Source organism: Cyclopterus lumpus, chromosome 13 (assembly GCF_009769545.1).
Source record: "Cyclopterus lumpus isolate fCycLum1 chromosome 13, fCycLum1.pri, whole genome shotgun sequence".
In the NCBI taxonomy this organism is placed as follows: Eukaryota; Metazoa; Chordata; class Actinopteri; order Perciformes; family Cyclopteridae; genus Cyclopterus; species Cyclopterus lumpus.
In genome coordinates, this window is record NC_046978.1 from 8,855,262 (window position 1) to 8,882,525 (window position 27,264).

At 44.2% G+C, this 27,264-nt stretch overlaps 1 protein-coding gene across 1 annotated transcript in view; it reads left to right on the top strand.

The window, feature by feature from the left end:
* The first annotated feature begins 1,959 nt into the window (after positions 1–1,959).
* Positions 1,960–27,264, top strand: part of robo1 (roundabout, axon guidance receptor, homolog 1 (Drosophila)) — a 121,350-nt gene continuing 96,045 nt past the window's right edge. The window contains exons 1-2 of the mRNA XM_034549150.1: positions 1,960–2,030; positions 16,938–17,264. Coding sequence (XP_034405041.1) covers positions 1,970–2,030; positions 16,938–17,264 — 388 coding nt within the window. The 5' untranslated portion in view covers positions 1,960–1,969. The remainder of the gene's footprint in view (positions 2,031–16,937; positions 17,265–27,264) is intronic.

Genomic DNA, 27,264 nt, shown 5'->3' on the forward strand with positions numbered 1-27,264 from the left:
GTACAAAGTGCTAAATGGATTGTTGTCGCGGTCCGGTTGAAAAAGGATATGCTTATGAGGGCTTGTTACTGGGACAAGATCTTCATTAAATGTTCGAAGGAATTGAAACATGACACACGTTGAGAAGTGTTGATGATTAATGTGTCATCACCAGGCTGAGACAGGCCTACATATGGACTTCTTCCTGGCGATAAAAGGGTTGCTTGGTTTAGTTCTGTCAACGACCACTGGAGGGCGCTGTTTGCTAACTAATGTTTAGTGGAGCCACAGACAAGCTCTGAGCTGAGTCTATTCAGCTGTTCTTTTTTAGTCGTTCATGTTTCCCCCCACATTTTAGATATTTTAATGCAAAATAACTTGCACAGCAATTGATCTTGCCCAATCTGACATAAGCAGTCTGTGTCTGAAGTTGGTTATGAACATACTTTGCACGGGCTTTAAAAGGCTGAAGTGAACCCACTATTGCAGAGAAACTCGTGCTCATTTAAGTCTTGAGTCCAACAAAAAAAAAAAGATGAGAAACACATTTGTATGTGGTTGAGTCCCAGGTTTATGTCGTATAGGGGAAACTATTAAATTAGGAACATGGATCATCCGATAAATAGTCTGATTTCAATTAACCATATGCAGTCATAGTGAACTAATGCACTGTAACGGCACACTGTTCATTTGAGATTTAGATTATAATACATTCTTAAATTATATTTGAAGTGTGCTGCTGCTCGGAAACATTAGGAAGTAAATGTCCAGTGTAACACAGGCCTGCATGGAGACCAGAGGCATGTTGTGTTGAAATGAAAATGGCAATATATCATGTTTAGGCAGTTTGATAAATGTACTTTGTGTTGATCCTGTAGTATATTTCAGAAGGATACACATGGCATGTATAGCTATTGTAGTTTGTAATACTGGAATATTAATGGTCTATGAAACCACGGGAGACAAAACAAACCCCTAAAGTATGGTAGAGACATTATATCATAACTGTAAAGTTCCAAACACATACTCTAAAGTCCCTTTAGGAATATAATTGGAAGAGGCTGTTACTTTTCTAAGAATAAAAACAACATGTCCGAGTACTTTGATAAGGTTTCTCTTATTATTGGACACAGTGAAAGCAAACACGGCCGCCGCGCGCTGCGTTAACTGCGCCGCTCGCTGGGATCCAGACGGGAAGAGGTTAAATTTCTTCTCAGGGAAACATTGCCGGGTCTATGGAGGGGGTAGAGAGGCGCATACCAATTGACGAGGCTCTCCGCTTCCCTTGAATGAAATGCTGTGAATATGAATCCGTGTTTCCCCCCTCTCGCCTGAGGTTCGGGGGTCTGCGACGCGCGCGCGCGAGGATCAATCGGAGTCGCAGCAGAGGAGAAACGGGGGGGGGGGAAGTGATGGAAAAGTTGCACTGATCTTGTGCCTGGATCCGGTTGGATGAAGGAGCACAGGACGGACTCGCAAAGTTTCCGATCTCAAGTGACAGATTCAAAAGTGGACTGAAATAATGTGACTGCAAGGGATCGAGGCTTTCCGCGTGGACTACGGCGACCGACCGCGCGATCTCACTCACTTTTGACTCACACTTTGAGTCACAGAGGATTTCCTTTCTTTTTTTCTTTTTTCTAGCACAAAGGAAGCAAATGGTTTGGTTGAGAGTGGTGTGAGCGCACTGCACAGCGGGATGAAGCTCTCCGTCCTCTCGGCTCAGATATTCGAGTTGTGTTAAAACTGTTGAGAACTTTTCTTTGTATTATGTTTTTTTTCCCTCTCCATCTTTTGAAGCCTTCCACTCATCCAAGAAGCCAAACGCAGCTCTTGATACACTGCTCCTGCACTCTCAAACTAAAATCTGGGTTTTACATTTTTTAAATTCTGGATTCTTCTTTTATTTTGACATGACGGAGCTGATGCCTAAATTGCCTTTTGAATAATTTGGATTACACGAGACCATTTCTCACAGGAGAGTCGTTGAATGATGTCTCCAACTTCTATTGGATTTGTACTTTTGTTAGGAGTTGTCCATGTGTGTTCAGGTAAGTCAGTCATCAAGTCGTCTGTGAGCTGGAGCCATTCATGTGGATTTTAGCTGCAAGTTTAATTTAGAAAAAAATCTCTTTCATTATTTGTGATGCAACAGAGCTTAAAACAACAATTACACTGGACTACATTACATGCAGAACAAAACAGTTCAATCAATAATATTGCACCCAAAAAAAAAAAAGTATTAAAAGGTGTTACTAACATAATACAGGCCTTCTCAGGGAAGAAAAGGGTTGCTCTAGGACATGTTGACATTAACTTCTCCAACCTGAACAAAACCCTTTTGAACATTGGACTTGCGTGAAGCACTGAGTGTTTTCTAACCCTCGGTCTCATGCTTTGCAATGAGGAAGGCAATTCAATTTTCCCTCTTAACCAACATATGCACAACCTCAGGGTGAAGGGGTTGTCTTACTCTTAGGAGCAGAGCACACATAAAGAAAGTCACACATAAAGTGCTGGAGCCATGTGGGATCAGTGGAGAGAGCAGCTATCATCGTTCATACAGACAGCACGAGCCCCTGTGGAGACCATGTTTCCATACTGCCCATGCATGAATGTTATTGCTGAGTGCAACATTCTGTGTGTGTGTTTCTTTAATGAAAATCTGCTACATCTCTTATTTTTCATGTGGCCGTTGGTCTGGTTTTATTTCAGCTTCATGACATTTATTGAGCTGCGTGTGGAGATCCGCCTGCTTGGTTTCGGTTGTCTTTGTCCTCTGACGCTGCTTGAATCCTTCCTTATTATCTCACACATTATTCCTCCTCGCCCATCACATGGACGTCTTTATAGAGCTCCAGGATCATGATGGCTGGGGTTTTCCAGGTCAGTTGCTTCTGAGTTATGAGGAAGCAAATCCCTGCCACCCCATTATAAGACATTAGGAAAAGTGCACCCTGAATGGCAGCAAGTGGGTCATTTTACACAAAGAAAAGCTTGTACAAAGCCCCTACTGATTGGAAGTTTAAGAACAAAAAAACACACAATATAAAAAACACACAATATTATTTATTGAAATAGTAATACATTACTCTTACTGTTCATTTTAGCTCCAAAACCTTTAGGTTGTGTCTAGCTATTCCTAAAAACGATGTCTCTCTGCCCAACTATACATGTTAGGGGTCTTTAAACAATGCTCACACTGAAAGGTCTTCATTCTGTATCCGGTCGCTGTGTTCGTCCAGATTCACTGACTTTCTGCAGAATTATTTCATCATCCGTATTTAAATGTTATTCATGCTTCCTAATTGGTTTCCTGAATTGGATCTTTGTTTCATGTAGAGAGGCAGAGATATAGCGATGGGGAAATCCTGTAACACCCCAGTTGTTTGGGGAAACACTGGAGCACCTATAACAGCAAGTAGGGTCATAGGTGAGGGTTTCGAGCTCGGTGGTGGCTCCTCCATCTGCTTCGCCCTCTGCCGGACCCTGAGATCGGGCCGAGCCGTTAACGGTCCTGTCCTGTGAGAGAGACGTCGGACACCAGGGTTTCCAATTACACCCGGCTGTGGGGATGTCTGGGGAGGTTTCCTTGGTAGAGGCGTGAGAATAGGGCCTGCTAATAGAGACGGACTGGACAGCAGATACTCAAAGGATTGGTCGTGGATTAGACACTCATGTCAGGAAAATTGGATTACGCACCACTTGCCAGGAAAAGATTTCATAGTTGCTGCTAATTGGAGGGGTAATAGCTTCATTGTAATGTAGGTATCAAGTCTCCTAAACAAACTCTTAATGGTGTTTAGTAACATCTCTGGTCATTTCCACATTGCTGGCCTGATTGTAAAAGTATTCTTATATCACTTGCATGTGTGATAAAGAGGGAGAGAGACGAGATGACCTTTGTCCTTGTCAAACTTGTGTTGACGTGCTTATTGCCGCCTTGCTCTGTCTGAAGGTTGCAAATTAATACCTCCATCTGTCATGCTCGGCCCTGTTATCAGGTGATCTGCCATACACTAAATGGTTGTTATCTCTCCTCCATGTGCCAGTCAGACCTTTTACTCACCTCAGAGGTACCAATCAGATGAGGTCAAGAGGTGTCTGAGCTCCTCGCACTCAAAAGGACTCTCCAGATTACTTTTCAAGAGATTTGAATGACATATATTAACAGGCAGGATATAATTTTAAGGCAAATATCAGTACTTATTTTTAGAAAATGTACATCCATGTGGTTGTAAACTCTTTGGCTGGTCATATACAATCATTGCACTGTGTATAAGTGTGAGCATGTGCTGGTGCTGATAAATATATGGGCTGTGGGAGTCATTGGTGCCCTGGTAATCAGCCCCAGCCCCGGCAGCACCTACCCGTTGAGGTTTGACAAATTTACTCTTAAGTGCTGATGAATTGCTGAGCTCTTCCACCTCCTACATCATGACGGCGTGACAGGACACAGCAGGATTCAGGGCCAATTATTGAGCAGAGACCACAGGTGAGAGCCATCTCTATCTCCTGTCTTCTTTACGATTACCTTTCCTTTGGCTTTAAAACATGCTCATTAAAGCCAACCTCCTACCTTCAAGCTCTCTCGCTGCTGTTTTTCACTGTGTTTAGTGAAATCACGCCCCGATATTCTAAATGACCAACCAATTCATCCTTTTTTTTTTTCGAACAGATGTGGTGTGAGGGCAGTAGAAAGAGCCTCCGGTCTGCTGCGTCGTCTCTTTTCCTTGAGTGGGAATATGTCACACCTGTGCAAGGTGACAGTGCTCATGAAGCTATATATCTATAACTTCCACTAATTCACATTAATGTGATCCTAATCCAAATCAAGCAGGGTTTTACACCCTAAGATCCAGGATTAGGCCGACTTTGGCTTAGTGAAACCACATGGCGGAATGTGGGAGGGCAGCCCGTGTGTCCTTCCTGTTCATGAGAACTGTCTCAGTCATTAATGACTGACGAGATAAACATTTCAAAGCAGTTTGTTTTAGGGCAGATAATTAGGCGGTGGCTCTTAATGATCTGCTTTCCCCCAACTGCGTTTCCCCTAATGACCTAAAAGCGCTGCTTAATTGGATTAATTAACAAATCCATCTGACATCAATAGTTTGTAATTTGCCGTGGCTGCAGCTTGACTGATATGCATGTCTGCACGGAAAGCCAGAGGATTTAGTTCATTTTATAAAACTGAGGATACATCCCCGTGTGCCTCGGTGTTTCAAACTCCTCATCTCACCAGGCTTCGGTTTAGACGGTTGGAACTGAGGAGAGTTATGCTCATTGCTTGCTGATAATGTTGTTATGACTTATTTAGCTAGTCTCACTTTGTCTGTCAAATATTCTAAGCTCCACAAACGTATAGCCAGACAGAGCTAAGCCGCCTGCACTAAGAATACTCCGGAACATAACTTCATATAAGCTTTTTAGTCTGGAGCTGGCTGATACTGGAAAGCAGCAGGCGTCTCCAGGATATTCGACTGGTCGGTCGGTCGGTATCGTAAATGCATCTTGTTCTGACAGTTGACGTGCAGGACAAACATTCCCTATTGCCAGTCGGTGCTGTAGTGATGACATGATGAAAGGTGTTGCCTGGTTTCTGTCTCTGTTCACGAATGGCACACTTTGACTTCCCGCAGCTTTGCTTACTGGTATGAAAAATGCAAAGCGTTAGAATTGCAGACACAGCAACACACAAGCAAATTGCATAATGCTAATCCACATTTGATTCCACATCGTATATGCATGTTTACTTAATCTATCTTGACCGTGGATTAGTTTCCCCATGACTCCACTTATATAGATGTGAGTGAGAAGGAAATGCGGAGAGGTGGGGAGTGTGTTTGTGTATGTGTGGGGTGGCGAAAGGGGACTTAAGGAATCTCTTCATCCTCTTACCCATCCCCCCCCCCTCCCTTTTTTTTTTGTTTTGGCCCAATTTTTTTTTTAAGACTTGCCTTTTTTTTGGTGGCTGGTCAGTGCAGGGCCTTTCTTAAAGCAGGCTGACATGCAGAAAAGGCCTGTGGGTTTGCGGAGGCCGCATTGTGTCGCGATTGTAAGGCATGGAGGAGGGGAAGAGAATGGTTCACGAGGGACTGAGGGTGTTGAGGAGTGTTCGAGGTGGGGAGGGGGGGCTCCTACACAAAGGCTACCCCAGGGTGTGGAAGGGGGATGGAGGGGGAAGAGCGGAGGACGAAAGGGAGGACGAAGCAGTCAAACATACCAAGATACACCAGCTCTGGGAATTCTCTTGATCTGGCTCTCAGTGCTCACATTGCATATTCTCACTGGTCCCTCGTGGCAACAAATGTGCTGATTAGGGCGGTAGTGGTTGAAAACTGCGAGGGCAAAGACGCTGGTGGTGTTGTTGTTTTTTTCTTCTTACTTTCCTTTTAAAGGTGGACATCTGGGGAGAGGTGAGGTCGATGTGTAAAAGTGCTGAGTGAATAAGTGATCCTGGTGCAAGGCTTCAGTGTGGCATTGAGGTTTTGGTTTGGTGGAGCGCGGCCAACATCCCGAGATGGATCTTAATTCTGCGCGTTCAGGAACTCCCAGAAGGCTTGCCCCGGGGCTGGCGTTAGCTGTGGCCGAGAAGCCATGCTGACGCGGTGCTCTGCCTTGTGCATTTAAAAAAAGGCTCAGACTTCCCTCCCTTTCATTTTCTCCACTGAGGAGACTGAGAGGTGGCATTGAAGACAGCCTCTCCCCAGTATCCTTCTTTTCTCTCTCCCCTCCCTGAGCTCAGGCCTCCTCCCAGCCTCGGTGACCATTCTATTACCCCCTCATTGCAAGGCCTGGATACACTTTTGAAATGCTAAACCTCTCTTTGGTTATAACTGACAGGGGGAAAAATACCATTAAAGAGGCTGAGAGGGAGAGATTTAATTAGCAGTTAAAAGAGAGACTGCTAATTAGTTGATTAATGTCTTTGGTTCCTCCCCCTCTTAGCTATACTGTAATAGTTAAGATTCCCTCTGGTGGGAAGGCTCAAATTCCCCAAACATTATTTCCTGTTTATTACAAATTTTGAACCATAATTATTTTCATCCAGACAGTGCGATTGATTGCTTTAGGAGATTCATGTTGAAAAGCCACTCTCATCCCGAGCTGCATCGGCAACTTTATGTCGCGTTCCTCGGGGGCTGATTCTGTCACAAAGACAGTGATAAAAGTAGGAAGGGTGCGCTCTATTTAAGAGGAAGTGCTGGAAAACATAATTAATGAGAAAGTGACCTTGAGATTCACTATTATAGGACTGCTTTTGGAGCCGCTCCCACCATTCATCTGTAACCATGGTGAGGAGGTTTCAAATAACCGGGTGCATTTTTAACATGTGAATACCCAGTCGCTCTGGTCTTTCAGCAAATTGGTGACATTTTGTGACTATTGAAATGAAGACAAATTAATAATTAATAATTATTTATGTTTTGCTGGAGATAATGTGTGTTGCCATTTCTGTAAAAAGAGCCACCACTATTGAACAGGAACAATGCCTTCGACTCATTCTAAAAGCCTCTGAATTCTTACCTTTTCAAAAGCTTTTAAACTGTACTTTTCAATGTGTGAGACTTGCAGAGCTATTTATCAATCCTTTTTTCATAAATCTTTTCAGTATCCCTCCACTCTGCTATGCTCCCTCTTATGCAGTCGCTTTCTCCCCCTCCCACGTCCGCTCTCCTCGCCCCTACAGTGAAAGCTCTAATTGAATAACAATAATAACAATTCTTCAGGCTTTAAGCAAAAATATTTTGAATTTTGCTTTGTGTCTTTCACCACGTCTTAATCTGAAGCCCCATAGTTCAAACTATAAAAAAAAATGCACTTGAGGTTTAGAGCCACACCTTCATTTCCCAACATGCACTTGGCTTCTGTAATCACACCTTTTTTTGACTCAGAAGGCATTGTTGCAAAATGTCTGAAGGTGCTCTGTGATGACTGCTCCTCCTTGACTACTTCTGACACTGAGTCTTGACAGACGGTGTTTATCCCATCTTATTATAGCCTTTAATCAGAGCGTACTACTCACTTCTGTCTCCACCTCTGCTTAATGCTGTAGTGATAATGATGGCTATCCTGTCGTCATCTTGTAGACCCAGAATTCTGAAGTCTTTTCTTTACACATTGACTTTGATTGAGCTGATCTCATGCCTCCCTTCTTTGCATTCTAGTATGACAGGGCAGACTACACCCTTATTGACACTAATTAAGCATCATTTATGGATTTAAAAGCCTCTTTATTTGCTGCCTCACTGTTGAATACTTTTAAAGGGAGAAGTTGGGGAAATCAATACAGTTCAGTGTCAGTGGAAAGAGAACGATATCCTCAGGGTGGTTATTTCTACTTATTAAACTGATCGGGAAATTTCCTGTCTTGCATTTGTTATCTCGCACAGATCTTACTCCCCCCTCCATCTTCAACTCTGGAGGAAAACAGGTTTTCTTAGAAATGCTCTTGAGACGTCGACAGTTTTTCTGCTGTCAGATGTAGAAAACTGACAGATGTAAATTAAGGGATACATTCATGACCAAGTCATTTCAGTTAAAGGATGACAGAAAACAGTATTTTGGTAAGTACCTGGACAGTTGGTATGTGTTTTGAGGAGAGGACGTGGTAAGTGGGTGCTGGAAAGCAGACATGCCAGTGAGCAGTTGTCTTCAGAAGGAAATTTAATTTTATTTCCAGACTGGGCACAGTCTCCCCTCTGTGGACGTCTAGAAAAAGGCTTCTTGGCAGACTTCGCCCCTTCATTAATTTTGACCAAATATTTACTGTGCATCACATGGCATGCCTTACATCCCACTCTCATTTTTCCAGGCCAGGTTTCGAACAGTTTGGGGCGATTTGTGTTCCATTTGGCTGGACTCGGGCCATGCCCCACTCAGCAGGCCATGCTGGTGTCTCTGGGATTTTGCCACATGAGAAACTGGCTCCACTGAGTCTTAACCTACGCTATGCCTCTGGGAGCCACGTTTCGCTTTAATAATACCTTCTATCCCCAGCTCCAGTGCAGTGGTATGAAGTCACATATGTGCATGCACATACACAAGCTTTCACACATTGACGGTCCAATGTTATGTGCTCCGTGCTTACCCTTTTAACCTAAAGGGCACAAGAAGGAAATGTGCCAAGTTTCTGCACTGAGGCATTACCGTACCCTCGTCTGAATGCTGTAACTGGAATTCCCTTTCAACACCCAGCTGTCTGAGATTTGCTTTAGAATGTGTTTGGCCGAACATTTGGAATAGCCTACATAAGGTCATCGTCTCTGCTCTCAGGGACTGTAACACAACACTGGTCCAATGGCAGAGCGGTATCAGCCGCTGCCATCAACTAAATAACATTTAAAAAGCATTAGGTGCTTTTTGGCCGTGCCTGCCCCGATTCACTTTGGCATCTCTTCAGAGCTGTTCTTTTTCTTGGCACCGAGCCCAAATGCCATACTCCCTTTGGCTGGGCTGTGCCAGCTGAGTGTGCTGGTCCTTCCTCCTCCTCCTCCTCCTCCTCCTCCTCCTCCTCCTCCTCCTCCTCGCCCCTCCACTCCCAGCCACCTATCCAGTCCCCTCATTGCCAGTCAGACATTCCCGAGACTGACCTTGGGAGGAGCAGACCATTGCACCGGATTTAATGGATGCAGAACTGAGCAGACACGGCAGGTTTAATTGATTTAAGCATACAGTTTTGTTTACATTAAACCTGCAGTGCTGTTTCCATGTAGAGTGTGAAACAACCGTACCCATATACACGTGTTAATACTATGTTTATAATCCACACTATTAACTACATATCAAGTTGTTTTTTTCTTGCTGAAATGCAATTTACTAATCTCTTGAGGGATCAACTCTAGCAATTGATGGAAGACCAAGTCAGCAGTGAGACGCCTGCTGTCCCCTGTTGGGAAATAAATGTAGCAGCATATTCAATTACCCCGGCTTCTCCTATCCTGCTGTTGCAGGATGCTTTGATGTATCACCGAGAACGCACTGGTCAAACCTCATTAATAACTGGCAATGTCGGAAAACAAAAACAAGATGTAATTGCCCACTCACGCTCCCTGGTGCTTCTTTTCTGTAATCCCCACCTATGCTCTGAACCTTGACTGTGGCACATACAGAGGCTTCTTATTAGAGGGTGTAAACCTGGCACATATTAATCACTGCTCCTTTCCCCGGCTCTCTGCTCCGCAGAAGGAATGACTTCCTTGACACCGATGTCGGAGTTCTTTCATAAGAAGTTCGAGCCGAGTTTCCTTAGGTCATTGCTGTGAATATGCAAGGTCAACTTGAGAGGGCTGCTCAAGGTCATACACAGACAAGTTAATAGACTGATAGATAGATACCAGACAGACTAACATGCACACAGAACAGACAGACCGACTCTGGAGCCAATTTGACAGGCGTCTTCCTAACAAGCATTCCAGTCTTTTGCACTACATCTTTCCTGCTTGTCTCGGTGAATGGATATAATAAAGCATAGGAACTGTGTTTATCCTGCAGGAATGAATTCGGCCCTCGTGGCCTTCTGCAGACTTTGACAGCTTTCATTGGTGTCGAATGGCACTCACTGGGGCTGCTTGGAGCTACAACTCATCCACAATTGTGTCCCCTGGGTTTCTGTTGAAAATTCATTTTTGCATAATATATCTTCTCGGTGTCATTGTTTTTTCACAGTTACTCCCTGTTGTTATGTTGCTTACAATTTATGTGAGAATGCTATGGATATTTTAAGTGTGAGAGGAAGGCTTTATTCATATTGCTAATGAATCAACCACTGTTTAACAATAACTTTTATCTATAAGCTTAAAACCAAAAAATAGATGATTTTTCTAAGATAGACAATACAAAGATGTCTTTGTTGTCTTCCGTTGATTTAAGAGGTTTTTCATGAGCATCAGCGCTCCTCCTGTCATAATTGTGATCACGCCTTGTGTCTTTCAAATGTGTTTGGGAAAGCCTGCAGAACAAGTGGAAATACTGCTCCCATTGTCGGAGCTCCAGACGGGGGCCCCAGAGCAGGATGGACTCCAGCCTCCCAAAGGAGCACTCTGCTGGGGCTGTCTTACTCCCGGGCCTGGCCTGCCAGGGGAGCAGGGATGCGTTTCCCAGCTGACACAGACAGTTTTGGGGCTAGTGCTTCAGGGCCAGGGACAGTAATTATACCACAGCCCCAGAAGGTCTGTTTGCAGATAACCTGTGGCCCTATCCATGGAAGGGAGTGTTGCTTGTTTATGGTAACGTCAGCAGATTTGGCACCTCTGTATATGACAAATGAGCATCAGCACAATCAAAGGCAATGACAATGGCACTGATTTTAATATTTTATTAGTCCCCATTTACAAAACTGCTGAAAACTGAAGCAAGTTTTGTCTTTTGCCATTGATCTACTTTTAACCAATGGTAACTTCTCTGTGTATCACACCTTCCTATTGTTTAAAATGAAATGATGAATTGTGTTTGGAGCCTTGCAGAGTCACGACAGTCTGTGTATTTTTCTCTGATTACTTCCTCAACTTTATTCAATGTCTCAGCCTCAATCATAACAAAGGCGCTTTGTGTCGTGTTTGCATTACTGTCTGCCAAAGCCATATTTCACTTAAACATCAATAGGAGCTTTGTAATCATCTGTGATTGTGTGGACTTAGTCTCTAAAACAGCAAATACAGATAAACAATCAAACAGTTTAGTGCTGGGTGGCAGTGTTCTGTGTAAACTCTCAGGTAGTGAGTTTCAGGTTTGCTTTGATATAAAAAAAATTGGACGGCTGTACTATTTTTTGAAAATTGATATCAATTCTCAAGTGCTGCTGTGTTATCAGCGAGGTAACCGTACCCCGTTCTGTTTGGTAAATGGAGACAAAGAGATGAGGAAAGAAAGAGGCCATAAAGATATCCATCACCCCCCTCCATCACCCCACCTCCGGGTCCGCATACACACTCACACATGGGGCTCTAATCCTGCCTCTTAGGAGTGTAAGTGATAGCCTTGTGTAACATTAAAAACAGGTCTGATCTGATGCAACTGGCAAAGTCATTCATGCAGAGCATTCCAAGCTGGGATCCTGATGTTGAAACAGAAACAGAGTCAGTTTCTCTTTCCTGTTAATGTCATCTGATCAGCAGGAGTAAGGTGCCTGGCCTTATTTTCTCCGCTTCCGTCTCTCCCTCTGTTTCTCCCTCTTATCTATGGCCTCTCTCTCCCTTATCTCCTCTAATTCAACAGAAAAGGGTGCCTTTTCAGTTGCTTTCAGTCGTTTATTGGCAGCGTCCCGAGCAGGCGTGGCTCCGGTCTCCGCCTGGCTACCCAGAGGGACTCGCCCTCTGCTCTTATCTCTGCCATAAATCCCTCTTAAGTCCCCTAATCACAGATTAAAGGGACTGCAGATAGGGAGTGCCCTACTGTGCTTGGCCTTCCTTATCACAGACCTATATTCCATATCTTTGCCAGTGCTCAGCTGGACATCCCATATGAGGTGTGATGATACGGCTCAGGCTACGGCAACCCCTCCCAATTTCAGCATCGGCCTTTTTGAGATTCTGTTACCTTGAGAATCTTTATGGAGGCAATGAAACTTTACCACGATATAAACACATGCAATCCAAGGCGGATCGTTTGTTCTATAGCGAGAATTGGACTGAATGACCCAGCACTGTGAAGTAGACACATTATCCCGTCTCCCTATACCCCACGAGACCTGAGTGACAGCAGATCTAAATTGCCTCACTGTTCCTCTCCCCTGTGAGTTCTTTGGGGTAAAGGGCAGGTGCCTGGCTACTTTCCTCTACCTCACACTAGAGCTGTGAGAGACAGAGGGACATCGGCTTTTTATGCTCAGGAAATCATTGGACCTGAACTCATTACTTCCACTATAGGTGATGTTTTTTGTCTGTTTTTTTGACCTGCGTTTCTGCTTCTCTCAATCATCTTCATGCAGAAAGTGATTAGCAATAAAAAAAGCTGCACTTTTGATGTCGTCCAGCTTTTAATTGCAATAGGGCAAACATGCTTTGTTTAGGCAATGACCCTATCTCTGACGGAGCTGACCCTGTCTATCTGTTTCTTGTCCCGAGGCCGCTCAGAGTCTAGGTTGTAGTTCCAAGGGCCGTCTTTTAATGCTTTTAGGCAGAGTCGTTAGATTGACCGCTGCTTCCCAGACACGTAAGCTTTGGAGTGCCACAAACAAAAGATGTTATTGCATTTTCTTGCAATTGACATCTCGGCTGTTTCTCTGACAGTAAATGTTCCCAGTGAAATTCTTCCAATACTAACTGTTGCAATATGCAATTATGCAATTATTCTTGTCATAGCTATAGTGTAAAAGCTACAATGCAGACTGATGTCTTTGCTAACAAAACAGCTGGTTGAATGTGCTGGTTGAACGCTGCATTTTTCTGAACTACGATAACGTCTACAGTTACGTCTCTCCCACCTGTGTCCAGGCGATGTCTCGCTCCTCTTTCTCTCCTTAAATAAAAACATTTTTGTAAACTGATGTTGATAAATTATAGAATTAAATTGATTTTTTACGCCACCTGATATTAGTATGATGTCTTTCAGCACCCCCAAATATGATCTATGATCTATTTACATGATCAGTAACAGGTCATCTCTTCTACATATTATAGTATAGATCCACAGTAAATCGACTTGTGTTGTAGGGTGAAAATCAAGTTTAGCCCCAAGACACGGATGAATCAATATGTAGCTGGTAGCCATAATGTTAATATGCAATGTATGACCAGTGATCTAATGGGCAGTCGAGTGACCTTGGTTTCTTGAGAAACCCGGCAAATCCCACAATCATGCCCTGTCCATCAATGATTGGACCGGGGATATAGCCTTGTTTTAGAGTGGGCAAATACGCCAGAGGTCTTCATGCATCCTAGGATGCATACAGATACTGTGTGAGTATATGGGTCAGTGTCTGGGTCTGGACCGTTGCGGTGGCTGTGCGAAAGGGTCTGAGGCTGTTAATTCAGTGTGCTTGTTGCTGCTGTTGGGCTCTCATGGTTTGCTGTTCATTACCGAGATTGCTTTTAGCATTGAGAGAAAAGTCCTCGTTTTAATCACCTCCACAGCAAGCAACGGCTCCCTCACGCATAGTTTAACTCTGTGTGTGTGTGTGTGTGTGTGTGTGTGTGTGTGTATGTGCGTGTGTGTGTAAATACATGAGAGAAAAGAAAGACAGTGCTCTAGCAAGTGAGAGGGTTACGGGAGAAGGAGAATCTTGCCTCAGGCACCAATCGATCAGATCCTTGCAGTAGAAGTCCCAGCTTCCCCTCGGTGAGGCTGTGTATTGCATTAGCTCATCTCACATTTTCTGTCTGGAAGCGAGGAAGGGGGAGGAGAGGGGGATCGAGAGTAGGAGTGAGGGCGCTTTAAAAGCAGCAAAGGAGAAGGAAGGGCAGCGCTTTGAAATAAAAGGGAGGGGAAGCGAGAAAGAGACGGCGAACAGCTCGTCTCGGGAGTGAAGTGTGCCCTCTGCTCCTCTCTTGTTTCTGTTTGGTGCTCAGAGCGTGTTGTAGGGAAGGAGTGAAGTTATCTGGTCAGTCGTCTTCTGAAAGCAAGCACCTGTAGAGGGGGAGATAACAGTGTGTGTGCCATCATGATAGACTCATCACACCGCCTGCATCTCTTGGTAATGGAGCTGAAGAAACTGGGGTCACTCAAAATGTCTATATGGGGATCAGCACAGCAATGTGCGTGCACACACACGCACACACACGCACACACACTCACACACAATGAATTAAATCAGGAACACGGGAAGCATAATAGCACTATGTAACTGATACATTCTCGCACACACTCACCGCTCAGGAATCCCACAGTTATTAGAGTTCAGCATGAACCGCTGAATGTGTGTACACCTGCTTTACCATCTCCCCCGTAACAGGATACTGTAACCTGTTTATTGTATTTTCAGTCCGCTTCTTAATCATGCATATCCGTTGTAATCGTCTACAGTAAACAGCCGCTGATCAAACACAGCGCTCCCTGCTGCACAGCTCTCCTCACAGTGGGCCACATCTAAATAGTTAATGGTTCCCCCCATAAAACCCCAAACATCAGACCATTTCAAATTAGAGAGGAGCTCTCTAAATCAGGAGGGGAACGGGCTGAGCAGATCGTGGCGGAGCACTTCAAAGACCTCTTTAATAAAACATATTAGCCAGCCTTGTCTGGTGAAGGGCAGTGGTGCAGTGCTGTGGTGGTAATGGTGTACGGTAGCATAGTAAAGAGTGTTAGCTCAGCTCTGCGCTCCAGTATACGGCCTCGTTAGCGCAATATGATCTGTAGGTTCAAAAGCTTGTGATGAGAGCAGGCTACACATTGAAGTTGATTAGCCTGGTAGTGGTTCAGGTATAGCCAGGAAGCACAGACATGCATTTTTAATAAACTTTATTCAGCATCAGACATTCCCTCCCGCTTAAGGCTTGATATGCCGCTTGATATGCCGTCTCCCACAAATTCTTTAATCTCTACAGATATGTTTTTCTAATACCTATAGAATGACAGGCAGAAATACCGGGATTTCTTATTTCATGTGTTGCCACTAACAAAAAAAACAAAATAATAAAGTCTGCCCCTGTCATTAACGGTAGTCTAAGAATTACTTGATCATGATGTCCTTCATTGGGGTACTGGATTAATTAAATTCCATTGACCACGCCACACATTTGCATTGAAGTGATTAATCTTTCCATGGAGCTGCCACTGATTATGCTGACTTTTACAAAAATATATGGCGACCATGAAAAGATGCCTTCTCAGCAATGTTTTTTGGAGGATAGCGGGGGATGGGTGGAGGGCACAGAAATGAGGCAGCGTGGCAAGTTCACGGGATGCTGGGTAAATTAATTGGAGGCCTGTGCCGCCAATTACACCAGACTATTTTTAATTGGTTCTGAATGAGCTCCAAAGGCCAATGCTGGGAGAGCAAGTGGGGGAAAGTCTCTCTCTCTATCTCTCTGTCTCTCTCACACACACACATACATACATACTATTGTGTGGAGGCACACAATGCATTCACAGCCATCAAGTCCCACCCTACAGGAATTAACAACAGGAAGCTAATTTGCATGTGAAGCAGGTTTGATAGCCACAGCTGACTGGTTGGAGACCATTAGTAATGGCCTGAGATAGCACTGAGGTGTTAACCCCCTTGGCACTGCTGTTGGCCCCTGTGTCTTTCTTTAACAGAGTAATCTCCACTCCTTCTCTTTCATCGTCCCAAAGATATGTACTCCATCCATATTTAATCATGTATCTTTTAATTTCCTTTTACCTTAAAGGTATTCCTGTTTACTGTTGCCTCCTTTTTTCTTCTTTGCTCTCTGATCTGAAAAATGACGGAGTCGCATAGCTGGAGCAGAGCGTAGCTTAAATAAAGGAGCTATTACTGTAATTAAAGGGTTACTTCTCTCACAAAATGGTAGTTTATTTGGTCTTCACTACTCACATCAGCAGTATCTGTTATTGGACCTGAAATAATAAGTTCCACTTCTTTCAAATGATATTGTCTTTATGTAAATGACATATATTAATGTAGTTTATCAGTATATTTTGTAGAGAAATAAGGAAGCACACATACTTGTGGAGCACCAATATCAATTCTAGTACATTTCTCATCCTAACATGTTGAGAGAAAAAAAAAGATCTCCCAGGAGTAAATAATTAGAGCATGAACATGAATATAGGTTGAACTCTTAAGAATTGAATGGAATACTAACCCTGCATAGTTAACACATTGCTGCTGGGTATTTTCAAGGATGCCTGCTATGTTAATTACATATATCCAGAGGGAGGTATAGTTGCCTTTAAAACTGTCCTAAAGAGTCCATGACAACAGGCATGTAAGTCCTATGTAACATATTTCATCATAACAGAGGACTTTGGAATCCATTCAACACTGTAAATCCTCCTATATATAAACTTTCATATTGGTCATTTCTTCTCAGGATCCCGTCTGCGCCAAGAGGACACTGCACCCCGGATAGTGGAGCATCCATCTGACCTGATTGTCTCCAAGGGGGAGCCCGCCACTCTCAACTGCAAAGCGGAGGGGCGGCCGACCCCGACAGTGGAGTGGTACAAGGATGGAGAGCGGGTGGAAACGGACAGGGACAATCCCCGTTCTCAGCGCATGCTGCTACCAAGCGGCTCCCTCTTCTTTCTACGCATCGTCCACGGACGACGGAGCAAACCGGACGAAGGCTCCTATGTCTGTGTTGCCCGCAACTACCTGGGAGAGGCAGTGAGCCACAACGCCTCGCTGGAAGTAGCCAGTAAGTGCAACACATCCTCTTATTTCTTCTTCGACCTTACCGTGGGTGTGAATGGGTTGAGATGCCGCTGAATAGCAGGCTCCAGTTTCCTTCAGTGTTTCTGTGCTCAATGTGTTCATTGAGTTGGATAATCTCTTAGGAGATGGGCAGGATGTGTTTGGCCCAGCGGTCTCAGTAGGGCTGCCGAGTCTTGGGGAGAAGTGGCCTGATCATTCCAGGGTGAGTGCTTCACTAAAGGGCCCATGGTAGGTGGTCAGGAGCTACAATAGGAACAAAGCTCTTTCTGTTTTGGCCCTGTTTCTATCTTTTGTCCGAGAGATAGATATGAGGTTATATAGCGAAAGGAATGCAATCATTGCATCCGTGTTTTGTCATCTTTTAATAAGGAGCTTTCCCACTCATTTCATTGAAGTATCAACTATTCCCTTTATGGTCTGCCACACTCATGCAACAACAGGCTGGCTTTGATCTAAAGTGGATTCAAGCATCTCTAGTGTCAACAAGCAGTCGTGGAGACATATTAGCTGGGAGTATATTTGGCGGGTGTGAATGAAGGGAAAATAATCTTTCTAAACCATTTAGTCTTTTTGTGAGTGGTGACCTGTGTTGACAAATTTGTTCCCATGATTCTTTAAAGGCTGCTGTCGTTGGTGAGGTCAGATCGTCATACATATTATCTCTTTGCTCTCTTGACTGGCTGAGAGTGAAGGCTGAGGAGGAGAGCTCAGATATCAGCCGCCCCTCAAGCATGCCCAGAGTCTGTCACCAACCCGCTCACTGTAATCAGATCAAGATGAGGAGAGAAATAAGTGTGTGTGTGTTTGAAGGGGGTTTGGGGGGTTGCTGGGCTGGGCATGGGCTTCAGGCTGTTAGAGGGTGATGGTCTTGGGTATGAGGCGTTGGTCAGATAGAGTAGAGCTGCGTGCTGTGTATTTTTTTATGAAAGGTGTCTGGAGAGTCCAGATGCCACAAACTGCTCTGCTCTTAATGCCTTTTTCAATATTTTCCATCCTAAATGTCAGCTTAGTGAAATTGGTGAGAAGACCATTACAGATTTCCCTATAATAATATTGGTTTTATAATGTATTCCATGAGCTTGGCTGTCTCCTTTCAGGTGTCCTCATATGTCCTCCAATATCTAATGCCAGCCAAACTTCTCAAAATAACAATCACAGTGTTGCACAATTTAAATGTTTTTATCCAAGCTACCTTAGTGAATATAAGAAATATACAATATAACTGTCCATAGGTCATGATGCTAGACGTATTCTCCCTAGTAGTACACGATATACAGTGTTTAGGTGGGTTTCTCAAGTAGAAAAACAAGACACTTGGCAGGACTTGTGAGGACCAGAGTACCATTGGCTCAGTCTCAAGTTTGGACTGCCCATTCTGTACAAGGTTCAAACGGACCCATAATGACAAGCCACTGTGCTCCAGCCCTCTCTCTCCTCCTCGCTTAGTTGGTGTCTCTCACTCCAGTCTCTGCAGCTCATGCCTAACTACATATAATTATGTTGTCGGAGCAACCGGGATAGAACCCCGCCAAAGAATAAAGGTCGTAGAAAACAGGCCAGAAACAAACAAGTTGTCTTTCCAAGACTTAATTTAAACTGCAGAGTGAAGAAACTTGAAGACATTAATCTGGCTCATGAAGGGCATTTTAGAAACGTTTTAAGGCCCTTTGGATGCTATGTTGTCAATAAGCATGATTGTCATACCTTAACTGTTATGAGTTAAACACTGTAGACATTTTCAAAAATTGTTTTACTCAGTGTAAGTTAAGGGAACAACCTGGCTTTTAACTTCCAATGAAGCTCCAAAGAAGGAAGTTGTGGTTTTAATTGTGTTTACCTTGCCTAGTCCGCCGCCTCTAACGTTTTCACTTTAAAAGCTAAAAACACATTTTTTTGTCGATGTTATTCTAAGAGCCTGGCTTTTACAGTTTCCCCTTACTCAACAGCGATTGTGAACATAATCCAAGTTTCAACAAGTCCTGTTTTGCCAGGCTAGGAGTACTAACCCAGTTTGTTTGGTTTATCATTAACCACATGTACAGTACAGCCCACAATCTCTCTGTCTCAGCATCTTTACCCAAAGCCTGGGCTAATTTACCCTGAATCCTGTTTGACTTGCGTATTAAAACACGCTTAAATAGGATTATTTTCCTATTGTCTAATTGTTTTTTTTTGTATTAGAGATGTCAACATCAAATAATGAACTTCCTTTGTGCTCAACAACTTCCAGTTGATAGGGAACCAAAAACAGAAAGGCCACATTGAAATTGTTACTCAAAAAGTATTTGAAACATTTGGACTTTGTTTCCATAACCAGTGCATCTTTAGATGCCATTCGTGTTTTCTCTAAAACCATTAATCTGTTAGAGAATGCACTCACGTATTTTGTAATCACTGGCACAATATGTGTGCAGAATACTGTGCTCTGTCACAGTAATTTCCTTTACCCAGGAGACCCCTGAGAAGCTCTCTGAATAGCTTGTTTCCCTTTTCCTGGATGCAGAGATAGTAAAGAGAGGTAATGGATGGCCCAGTGCTCCACTTGAGCAGGCGATAACCTCAGGGCCTGCTGCCTAGTGGCCTGGCTGACTGCACAGTGCTGACCGCACACGTTTGGCTGTAGGCCTTGAATCCACACACAGGCTCCTCTATACACAGGCAGAGTTTACTTTCTACAGCCACTAACACCAGAAGCGAAAGGGGTGTTTACTTGAATTTGGCCCATTGCATATAACTCCAGTCAGCCGAGTTTATCTCAGAATCTCATTGATCTTGATGCTCATGTGAAATCTCTGTCACCGTGTGCAGCTAGCTGGTATCCCTGACCCTCTGATTACTGGGGGGAGGTCGGGGCTCCGGAAGTGTTGAAAGAGGCAAGGTTCATCCTGACAGATTAGGGGTCATCTGCAGAGCGGAGGACAGTTGACTGCCATGCGCCACTCCAAAAGCCTCATGGCCACCACCCACTGATCTGAGGACACTTCTGTCTCTCTTGCAGGAAATGCGGCTCTTAAAGAATCGGGTCTTAATATTTATCTGCTCCCCCACCCCCCCAAAAAAAGAAACCAGACCTATGCTCTTGACACATGACATCTGACTTTAATTTGAACTTGCCCTCACCTAACTCTCCTCTTTACGCCTCGTTATTTCTCCACTGCTACCCACTGAAATGTAAATAGCCCGTGACTGAAACTGCTTCATTCACTACCTGGTGCCACAGTAATTATTTATTTTTCATGGTGCCTTTCATTAACTTCTTATACGGTTGAATCAATTCTGTTTTTTGTTGTTTTATTTATTTGATTATTACTTGCTCACGTCTCTCCCTCCGTTTTTTGTCATTTTGGGTACCGTGTGGACTCCTTTTCCCCTCCTTATTCTGCTCGGCAATATCCAATAATACAATGATACTATGAGAAAAAGTGAACGGGGTAGAGACACAGAAAAGGAGAAGGAGAAAGAGAGCAAGAGCAGAAGGAGAACAAATCAGGACGGCTAACCCAGAGCAGAAGCAGCAGTGAGTGTGCTGGCAAGCTGCCAGGGGACTGAAGGCAGAGTGTGTTACAGCTCCGTGGCAGTTATTTGTCTCAGGGAGGTTCAGGGCAAATTGGTGCAAATGGCACAGCCAGGGTCTGCGTCATGAGTCAACAGGCAGCGGAGGCGTGGGCTCCACACCACAAACAGATTGTGAAGCCCTCTGAGGCAAATTTGTAATTTGTGATATTGGGCTATACAAAATAAACTGAATTGAATTGAATTGAAACTCTCCTTGGCCTCCTCTCCAATCTGGTTCATGTTGGAATGCAGGCCCCTTCCACAATCTTGAAGCCCAATGGTGTGTGTTTGTGTTTGTGTGTGTGTAAGTCAGTGTGGATGTCAAAGCTGAACTCTGTCTTGCTAAGAAAACTGTTTCACAACAGTGTACAAAGTTTGGCATGTGTTGGCTTCAGAGAAAATCCCCGTACATGCATTTGATAAATGATGGTTTATTTTTTTGTGTATCTTCCTCTGAATAGTTGCTGCATGTCTTCTGTTGTCCATGGCTATTTCAGTCGAATGCTGCCTTTCAATTAGTCTTCTATCAATCCATATATGCAGAGAGACATTTATTTGTATAATGCATGTTGCGTGTGTCCTGTTGAACCTAGCATATTTAGCACTGCGGGGTGTTTGCATAAATCAATGCAATCCATGCAATTAAACCTGCAGCATCTATTTTCTGTGTTTGGTCAACCAAAATGCCATTTTCAATGGAGAATTTCTGTGATAAAAAAAATAAAGGCATGGTGCCTCTGATGGCATCCTGCACTCAGTGACCAGAATACGTGCCTTAAAATGTGGACCATGTTAAAATACGTAAGACACGTCCTGGCAGATATTGGCAGTTGTCCCTCGCTTCAGTGACAGCTGCCTGCAGTGAAGAGAAAGACGATGCTCATGTCGCTTTCAGTCATGTAAAAATGTGTCAAACGTCAAACTGATTTGGGGATCTTTTAGCACGGTATGCACAAACACACAAGCACAACCTCGCCAACACGTAGCCCTCCCCTACCAACACTAATACTGCTGGCAATATGCGAGGCCAAGAGCTCAAAACGCTCACCATGGGAACGAGTGCAGTGTAGCAGCGGATAAGAGCCAGAGCAGCGAAGCAGGACAGCTTTTTGACAGAGTTTTAGCTGCTTTGTGTTGTTTTACAGCAAACACTGGCAGTGAGCCGAAAGAGAACACACATCCTGCAGAGTGAGAGACAGTAGTATGAATGGATTGGTTTATATCAGGATGAAGAACAAGATTGGGTGAGGCAAGACCTGCTGTGTTTGGGGAGTGCGTGAGTTGTGTTTGTGTGTGTGTGTGTGTGTGTGTGCATGCGAGTGTGTGTGTGTGTGTGTGTTTGATTCCATCAATCTGTCAGTGTGTCTACACTCTGGTGAACAATGTCTAGCAGAGTGTTGTGATTCTGTACATGAGCTAAAGGGGCAGGTGTACAGACGTGGGTAAAGGAATCTGCCCAGAGTCCCATCAATCACTTTGTGCTCCACCCGTCTCTGACAGCCCACTGGGCCAGGGAAGACGGTGGGGACATTGCCTCCAAAAGTACATCCGAACCCCTGTCATCCCTCCGTCTGTCTGCTGTCTTCTTACAGAAGATATAGTATGAAGACAAAGCTGGACACCGTTTAAGATTTTGAGACAAGGAGAATTCAAATGAACAGAGCGAGAGATAATTTGATTCCCATGTGATTCCTAGTGACCCCCACTCCGTATCTTATCATCCACATTATCATTTTGTCACGGGTGGAATTAAGGAGGAAATTGCACCACAAAGTGATAAGCGCAGAGCATTGGTGAACAAGGTTTTAAACGCAACATAAAATACTTATTCAGAAGACGTAGCTTGTGTGGGTCCCTTTAGTGAAATTGATATTTCCCTAACGAGTAAAATGCATCAGATGTTCTCAACACAGCTTGTTCACATTGACATCCTCTTTGTTCTTGCCTTTTTTCAGATTTCCTCTCAGTGTGCTTGCACGTAGTAAATGGCGTGTCTCTGTTAAAGAGGAAGGGAGTGCTGACTTATGGAGTCCACTTAAAAGCCCTCTCCTCTGTTTCTGTGGAGGTTTTTTGCAGTCCGTCCATTTACACACATTGACATTGCCCAGATATCTCGGGATGTCTTTGAAAAAGCAGAGCCACTGCACAGCTTTCTGTCTGGGTGTCTGGACACTTCCCTAGACTTGTGTGCGTTAGAGCTTTTATTTTTCGCCACAGTGACTGCTTATTCATCTTTATGTAATCCCTGCCTCTGGCTATAGCTCAGAACAGGATCATGGGTAGGATGGATGCAGGCTCCCAGGATAGTGAAGTATGATATTAATACTGTGAAGTGCTAGTCTAGGGCAGATAAGATACAGTATGCAAGCACTTGAGTCCAGCAGTCCTGTACTTCAACTGATAGCACCTGAGTAGCTTCCCTTCCTCCCCTCTTAAAAACCATCTGTGTTTGTGTGTGTGCATGTTTCAGAGTGCATTAAGTGTATTTTTTTTTTTTCATGTGCATCTTTTATTAACACGTTTTCATATTTGTCTGAGGTGTGTCTTTGGTGTTGCTCCTTATGTGATAAATGCTCTTGGTGGTAAGATGTGTGTCAGTGCTTGTGAGAACCAGATGCATGTATGCTGCTGACTTTATTCTCCACTTCTTCTGCAGAGACCTGGGTATTACTCTTGTTTTGAGGAGTGCTTTCTGAGCCTCTCCTGTGGACTCAGAGGCTGTGCGTTTATGTGTGTGTGTGAGGTTTGTGAGTGTGTACGTGCTTGCATTCTGGTGTCTGGTCATATGACGAGGTGTTCTGCTTCGCGGACATGCTCTGGTTATTAAACCTGGGTTAAGCCTTCACTTGAAACCTTCTATCATGCTCCTCGATCCGAGACGATGGAGTTAGGGAGGATTAAGGGGTTTGGAGACTGGAACTTCAGGGATTTTCAGACAACATTCTCACAAAGTTAGAAATGTGCACAAGGGGCAGACTTAGTCCACTTAAGACCAGCTTGCATGGACCTTGGGATGGCCTCCTTTACCATCTTTACTGTTTACTCCCAGGAGACAGAGCACCCACTGGTCGCCTATTGATAGTTTTTCATCTATGCTCTAACTCTCAGCAGACAGTGCACACATCTAGCTGTGAAATAAAGCACAGCAATGGTACAACACCAGAGCAGTGAAATGTCAGGCACGTAGTTCACAAGCTTGCTCCAAAATACTGAGATTCATTTGCATTTGCAAAGCAATTTATGCTACACTGTACCATAAACCAGCATGCAGCACATCTGTATATTGGCACAGTAACAATTGCATACTAGGTTTTGGATAATTCCTTGACAATAAACTTTGGCATGATTTGTGTAATAATATGTACTTATCCCTAACATAAAAAGTAGCTGTAATTTGTCGAGTTGTTGGGTTTGTGGAGGCTTTATTCCCAAGGCCAATGCGAAGGAGGAGGAACGGAAAAAAGGGAACGGGGGGTTTGGCATCTGAAATGTTATCAGAGTTGTAGCATGTTGCTGAGCATGGAGTAAGACAAGAAAAAAGAGCTGGTGAGGTAAGCAGCAGCGCCACACACTGCTAATGATCTACCCTGTGCTGTCTGACTACAAATGAAAGGCAGTCTACTTGCTGACGATTGTGGATAGCAACAGCTCTGCCATCACTCAACGACAAGCGCAAACAGGCGATACATGATGACATTCAATCGTCATCTAATTGTCCTTGGTTACTGTGGTAGCTAATCTGATAATTAAAGGAACAATTGGGAGAAAATGAGTCTCTCCTTGCCGAGTCACAGATACAAGAGTGGGTCCTAAAATATGGCCTGGTATGAGTTGTTGCTCATTATCACGGTGTGGTTCTGATGCAAGCTTTCAGTTTTCCTGAACTCTCTGTATCGCCAACAGTTCATTTTCTAAGCCCCACATATTCAGCATATAAGGTCTCACGTTACAAATTAATGGATTGACTGCATTAACACAGTAATGATGCACTAATGACAAAGGGCATGAAAAGAAAAGGATGCACAGAGCAAGCTGCTCATTTCTGAAATAGATTTAGCTGTGAAACATCTGTCTCTTCTTATTAACTTCCAGAATGTTGTGTATGCACCCCAGGCTCAACTACATAATTGTCAATGGAGTGTATGTAAACGTATACAATAGTCTAATTAGGAGCATAAGGAGAAGGGCAGCCTGACTAAGTGATGAATAGAACAGATACACCCTCACCTCTTCTTTGTGCCTGCGTGACCTTTCTGAACAGGGTGTGGCAAGGATACAAAAGGATCTCCGTGTAACCATATACTGCAAAGCGTTGGATAAAAGACAGACAGGGGGACATCATGTGTAAAAGGAGTAAAGTGGAGAGGATCCATTCAAAAATCAAACAGTAGTCTGTTGCTGTGGGTGAGTTTGAAATAGCTGACATCTGACTCAGTGGGCGCGGTATTGTATGACCGTAGTGCTGCTGTTAGGCCGGGGGTGACATTTCTATTCTCCCCTGCAGACCTCTCTCTCTCTCTCTCTCTCTCTCTCTCTCTCTCCTTCTCCGCCTTGCACTCATATCAGATTCTAATCTGTCAGTGGTGCCTCAGCTCTATTTAGCCGATTGGCTCCAATCTGATGGATGGGATAAAAAGCCCTTCAGTGACCTGGCGGGACATAGCGTCCTTTTTCCAGCGATCTTCACTTCCCTAAAAATAGCACACGATTTGACACTCACAATTTTCAACACGCATTTAACCAGTATCCACAAGGTTTCACACAATCCCTTTCTTGTACTCGTGGTGCAGTACTCACTCATAAGAGACTCTGCAAATCTCCCCTACTTTCCAATGTAACCACTAGCGCCACGTTTGGTCCTCAGAACCTGTTTTGCTTTCTCTGTGAGCATCATGCCGATACTCATGGTTCAATAGCAGATAATCTGGGGGCCTTGCCTTTGTGTCCAGTCTCGTTTTTCCGTGCCAATGGGATTAGTGGAGAGTGCCGACTCTGCAGGTGGAGCCGTAAGTTAATTTACCCTACTGTTTGGAGCTATAATAGCTTATTGATTGCCTGACAGAGACGCAAGAAGCAGCATGGAAGGGCACAGAGAGGGGAGATAATAAGTTAATCATCGCTCAGTGTGTTGCTAGGATTTAATCACATTACCCAAGGTTCACCACTGCCATGTAAATTCACTTTCAACCTCAGAGTGGTTGGAGTGACTGCTCTGAGACAGAGTGACCCTGCTGTTTTTGTGAAACCTTTCCTCAGCTGCGGTCTGGTCCCTGCCAGCCTGGTACTCCCTGCCCAGCACCCGCCTCAATCCTGTGGGATGCAAGCTCCCTGCCCAGGGGCCCAGCTTAATTCATGCTAAGCTGCTGGGTTAATTTTAGCTGTGCTACCCAGTGGTGACCTCCATTTGTTATAGTGCTGCTCAGGTTGTCTGAAAAACATCAGCCTGGCCTGCACGACTCAGACCATCCTTTCCAGACAGCTAGTTGGACCATTACTCATTTCTTCCACCAGCCTTCCCCAGGCTAAAGTGCTCCTGTGCTGTGTGTACAGTATGATCAGCCAGGTCTGTGTGCGTGCATGTGTGTGTCTGTGTATGTTTCCTAGAGGAACTCTGGCCCATTAGCACTGCCATCATACACACATTCTCACTACAGCTGGTTACCTGGAACCTGCACATGCTGCTTTTATTTGACGAGCGTCCCTCTAGCTGCCAACACAGATTGTGAGATTGCTTCCCTGTTTTCACTGCTACGAGCAACGCTTCCATTAACACTGTGCTCTAAATCAGTAAATGGACTGTAGCTGAGCCTGGTAACTCTGTTTTAACCCCCGGAGCCAGGACAGCTTTTGCTCTCATTTGTGCTTACGCTCAGGGCTCCGTGAGGGTATCACATTGGCCAGTGTTTACACAAAACGCAGCAACACTAGGTTAAGCCATGGTTGGAGTTGGTCCATGCTTTGGCCTGGCTTCCATCAATCTATCTTCACCCAAACACTCAGCAAAGCCAAAAGTAAAACAATGGCACCGAGGTCAAAGAGTGAGAAAATTTAAACACAGAGACAGACAAATGTTGACCTTGCACCCCATCACACACACACTGTCACTAACCTGATGGCCAGATTCCTATCTGGTAACAAGGGGAGCAACATCTGGCGAAAATGTCTCCCTAACCTGAATCTAAACCTCAAACATCAGGCCTCATCACCACCAGGACTCCAGGTACAACATTGAGATTGCTCTCTTGTCAGAAAAGCTTTCATGTGCTTCAAAATAACTGCACAGAATGTAGTGCTTTGAAGAAGAGATGGAAAGGAACAACAAAGATGGGGATAAATTGTTGAGGAGAACATAGAGGACATGCTGCCATTAAGCACGGGATGAGAGAGTAGATGGAGGTGGCTCCAGTTGGACGGAGACTCTCTCTTGG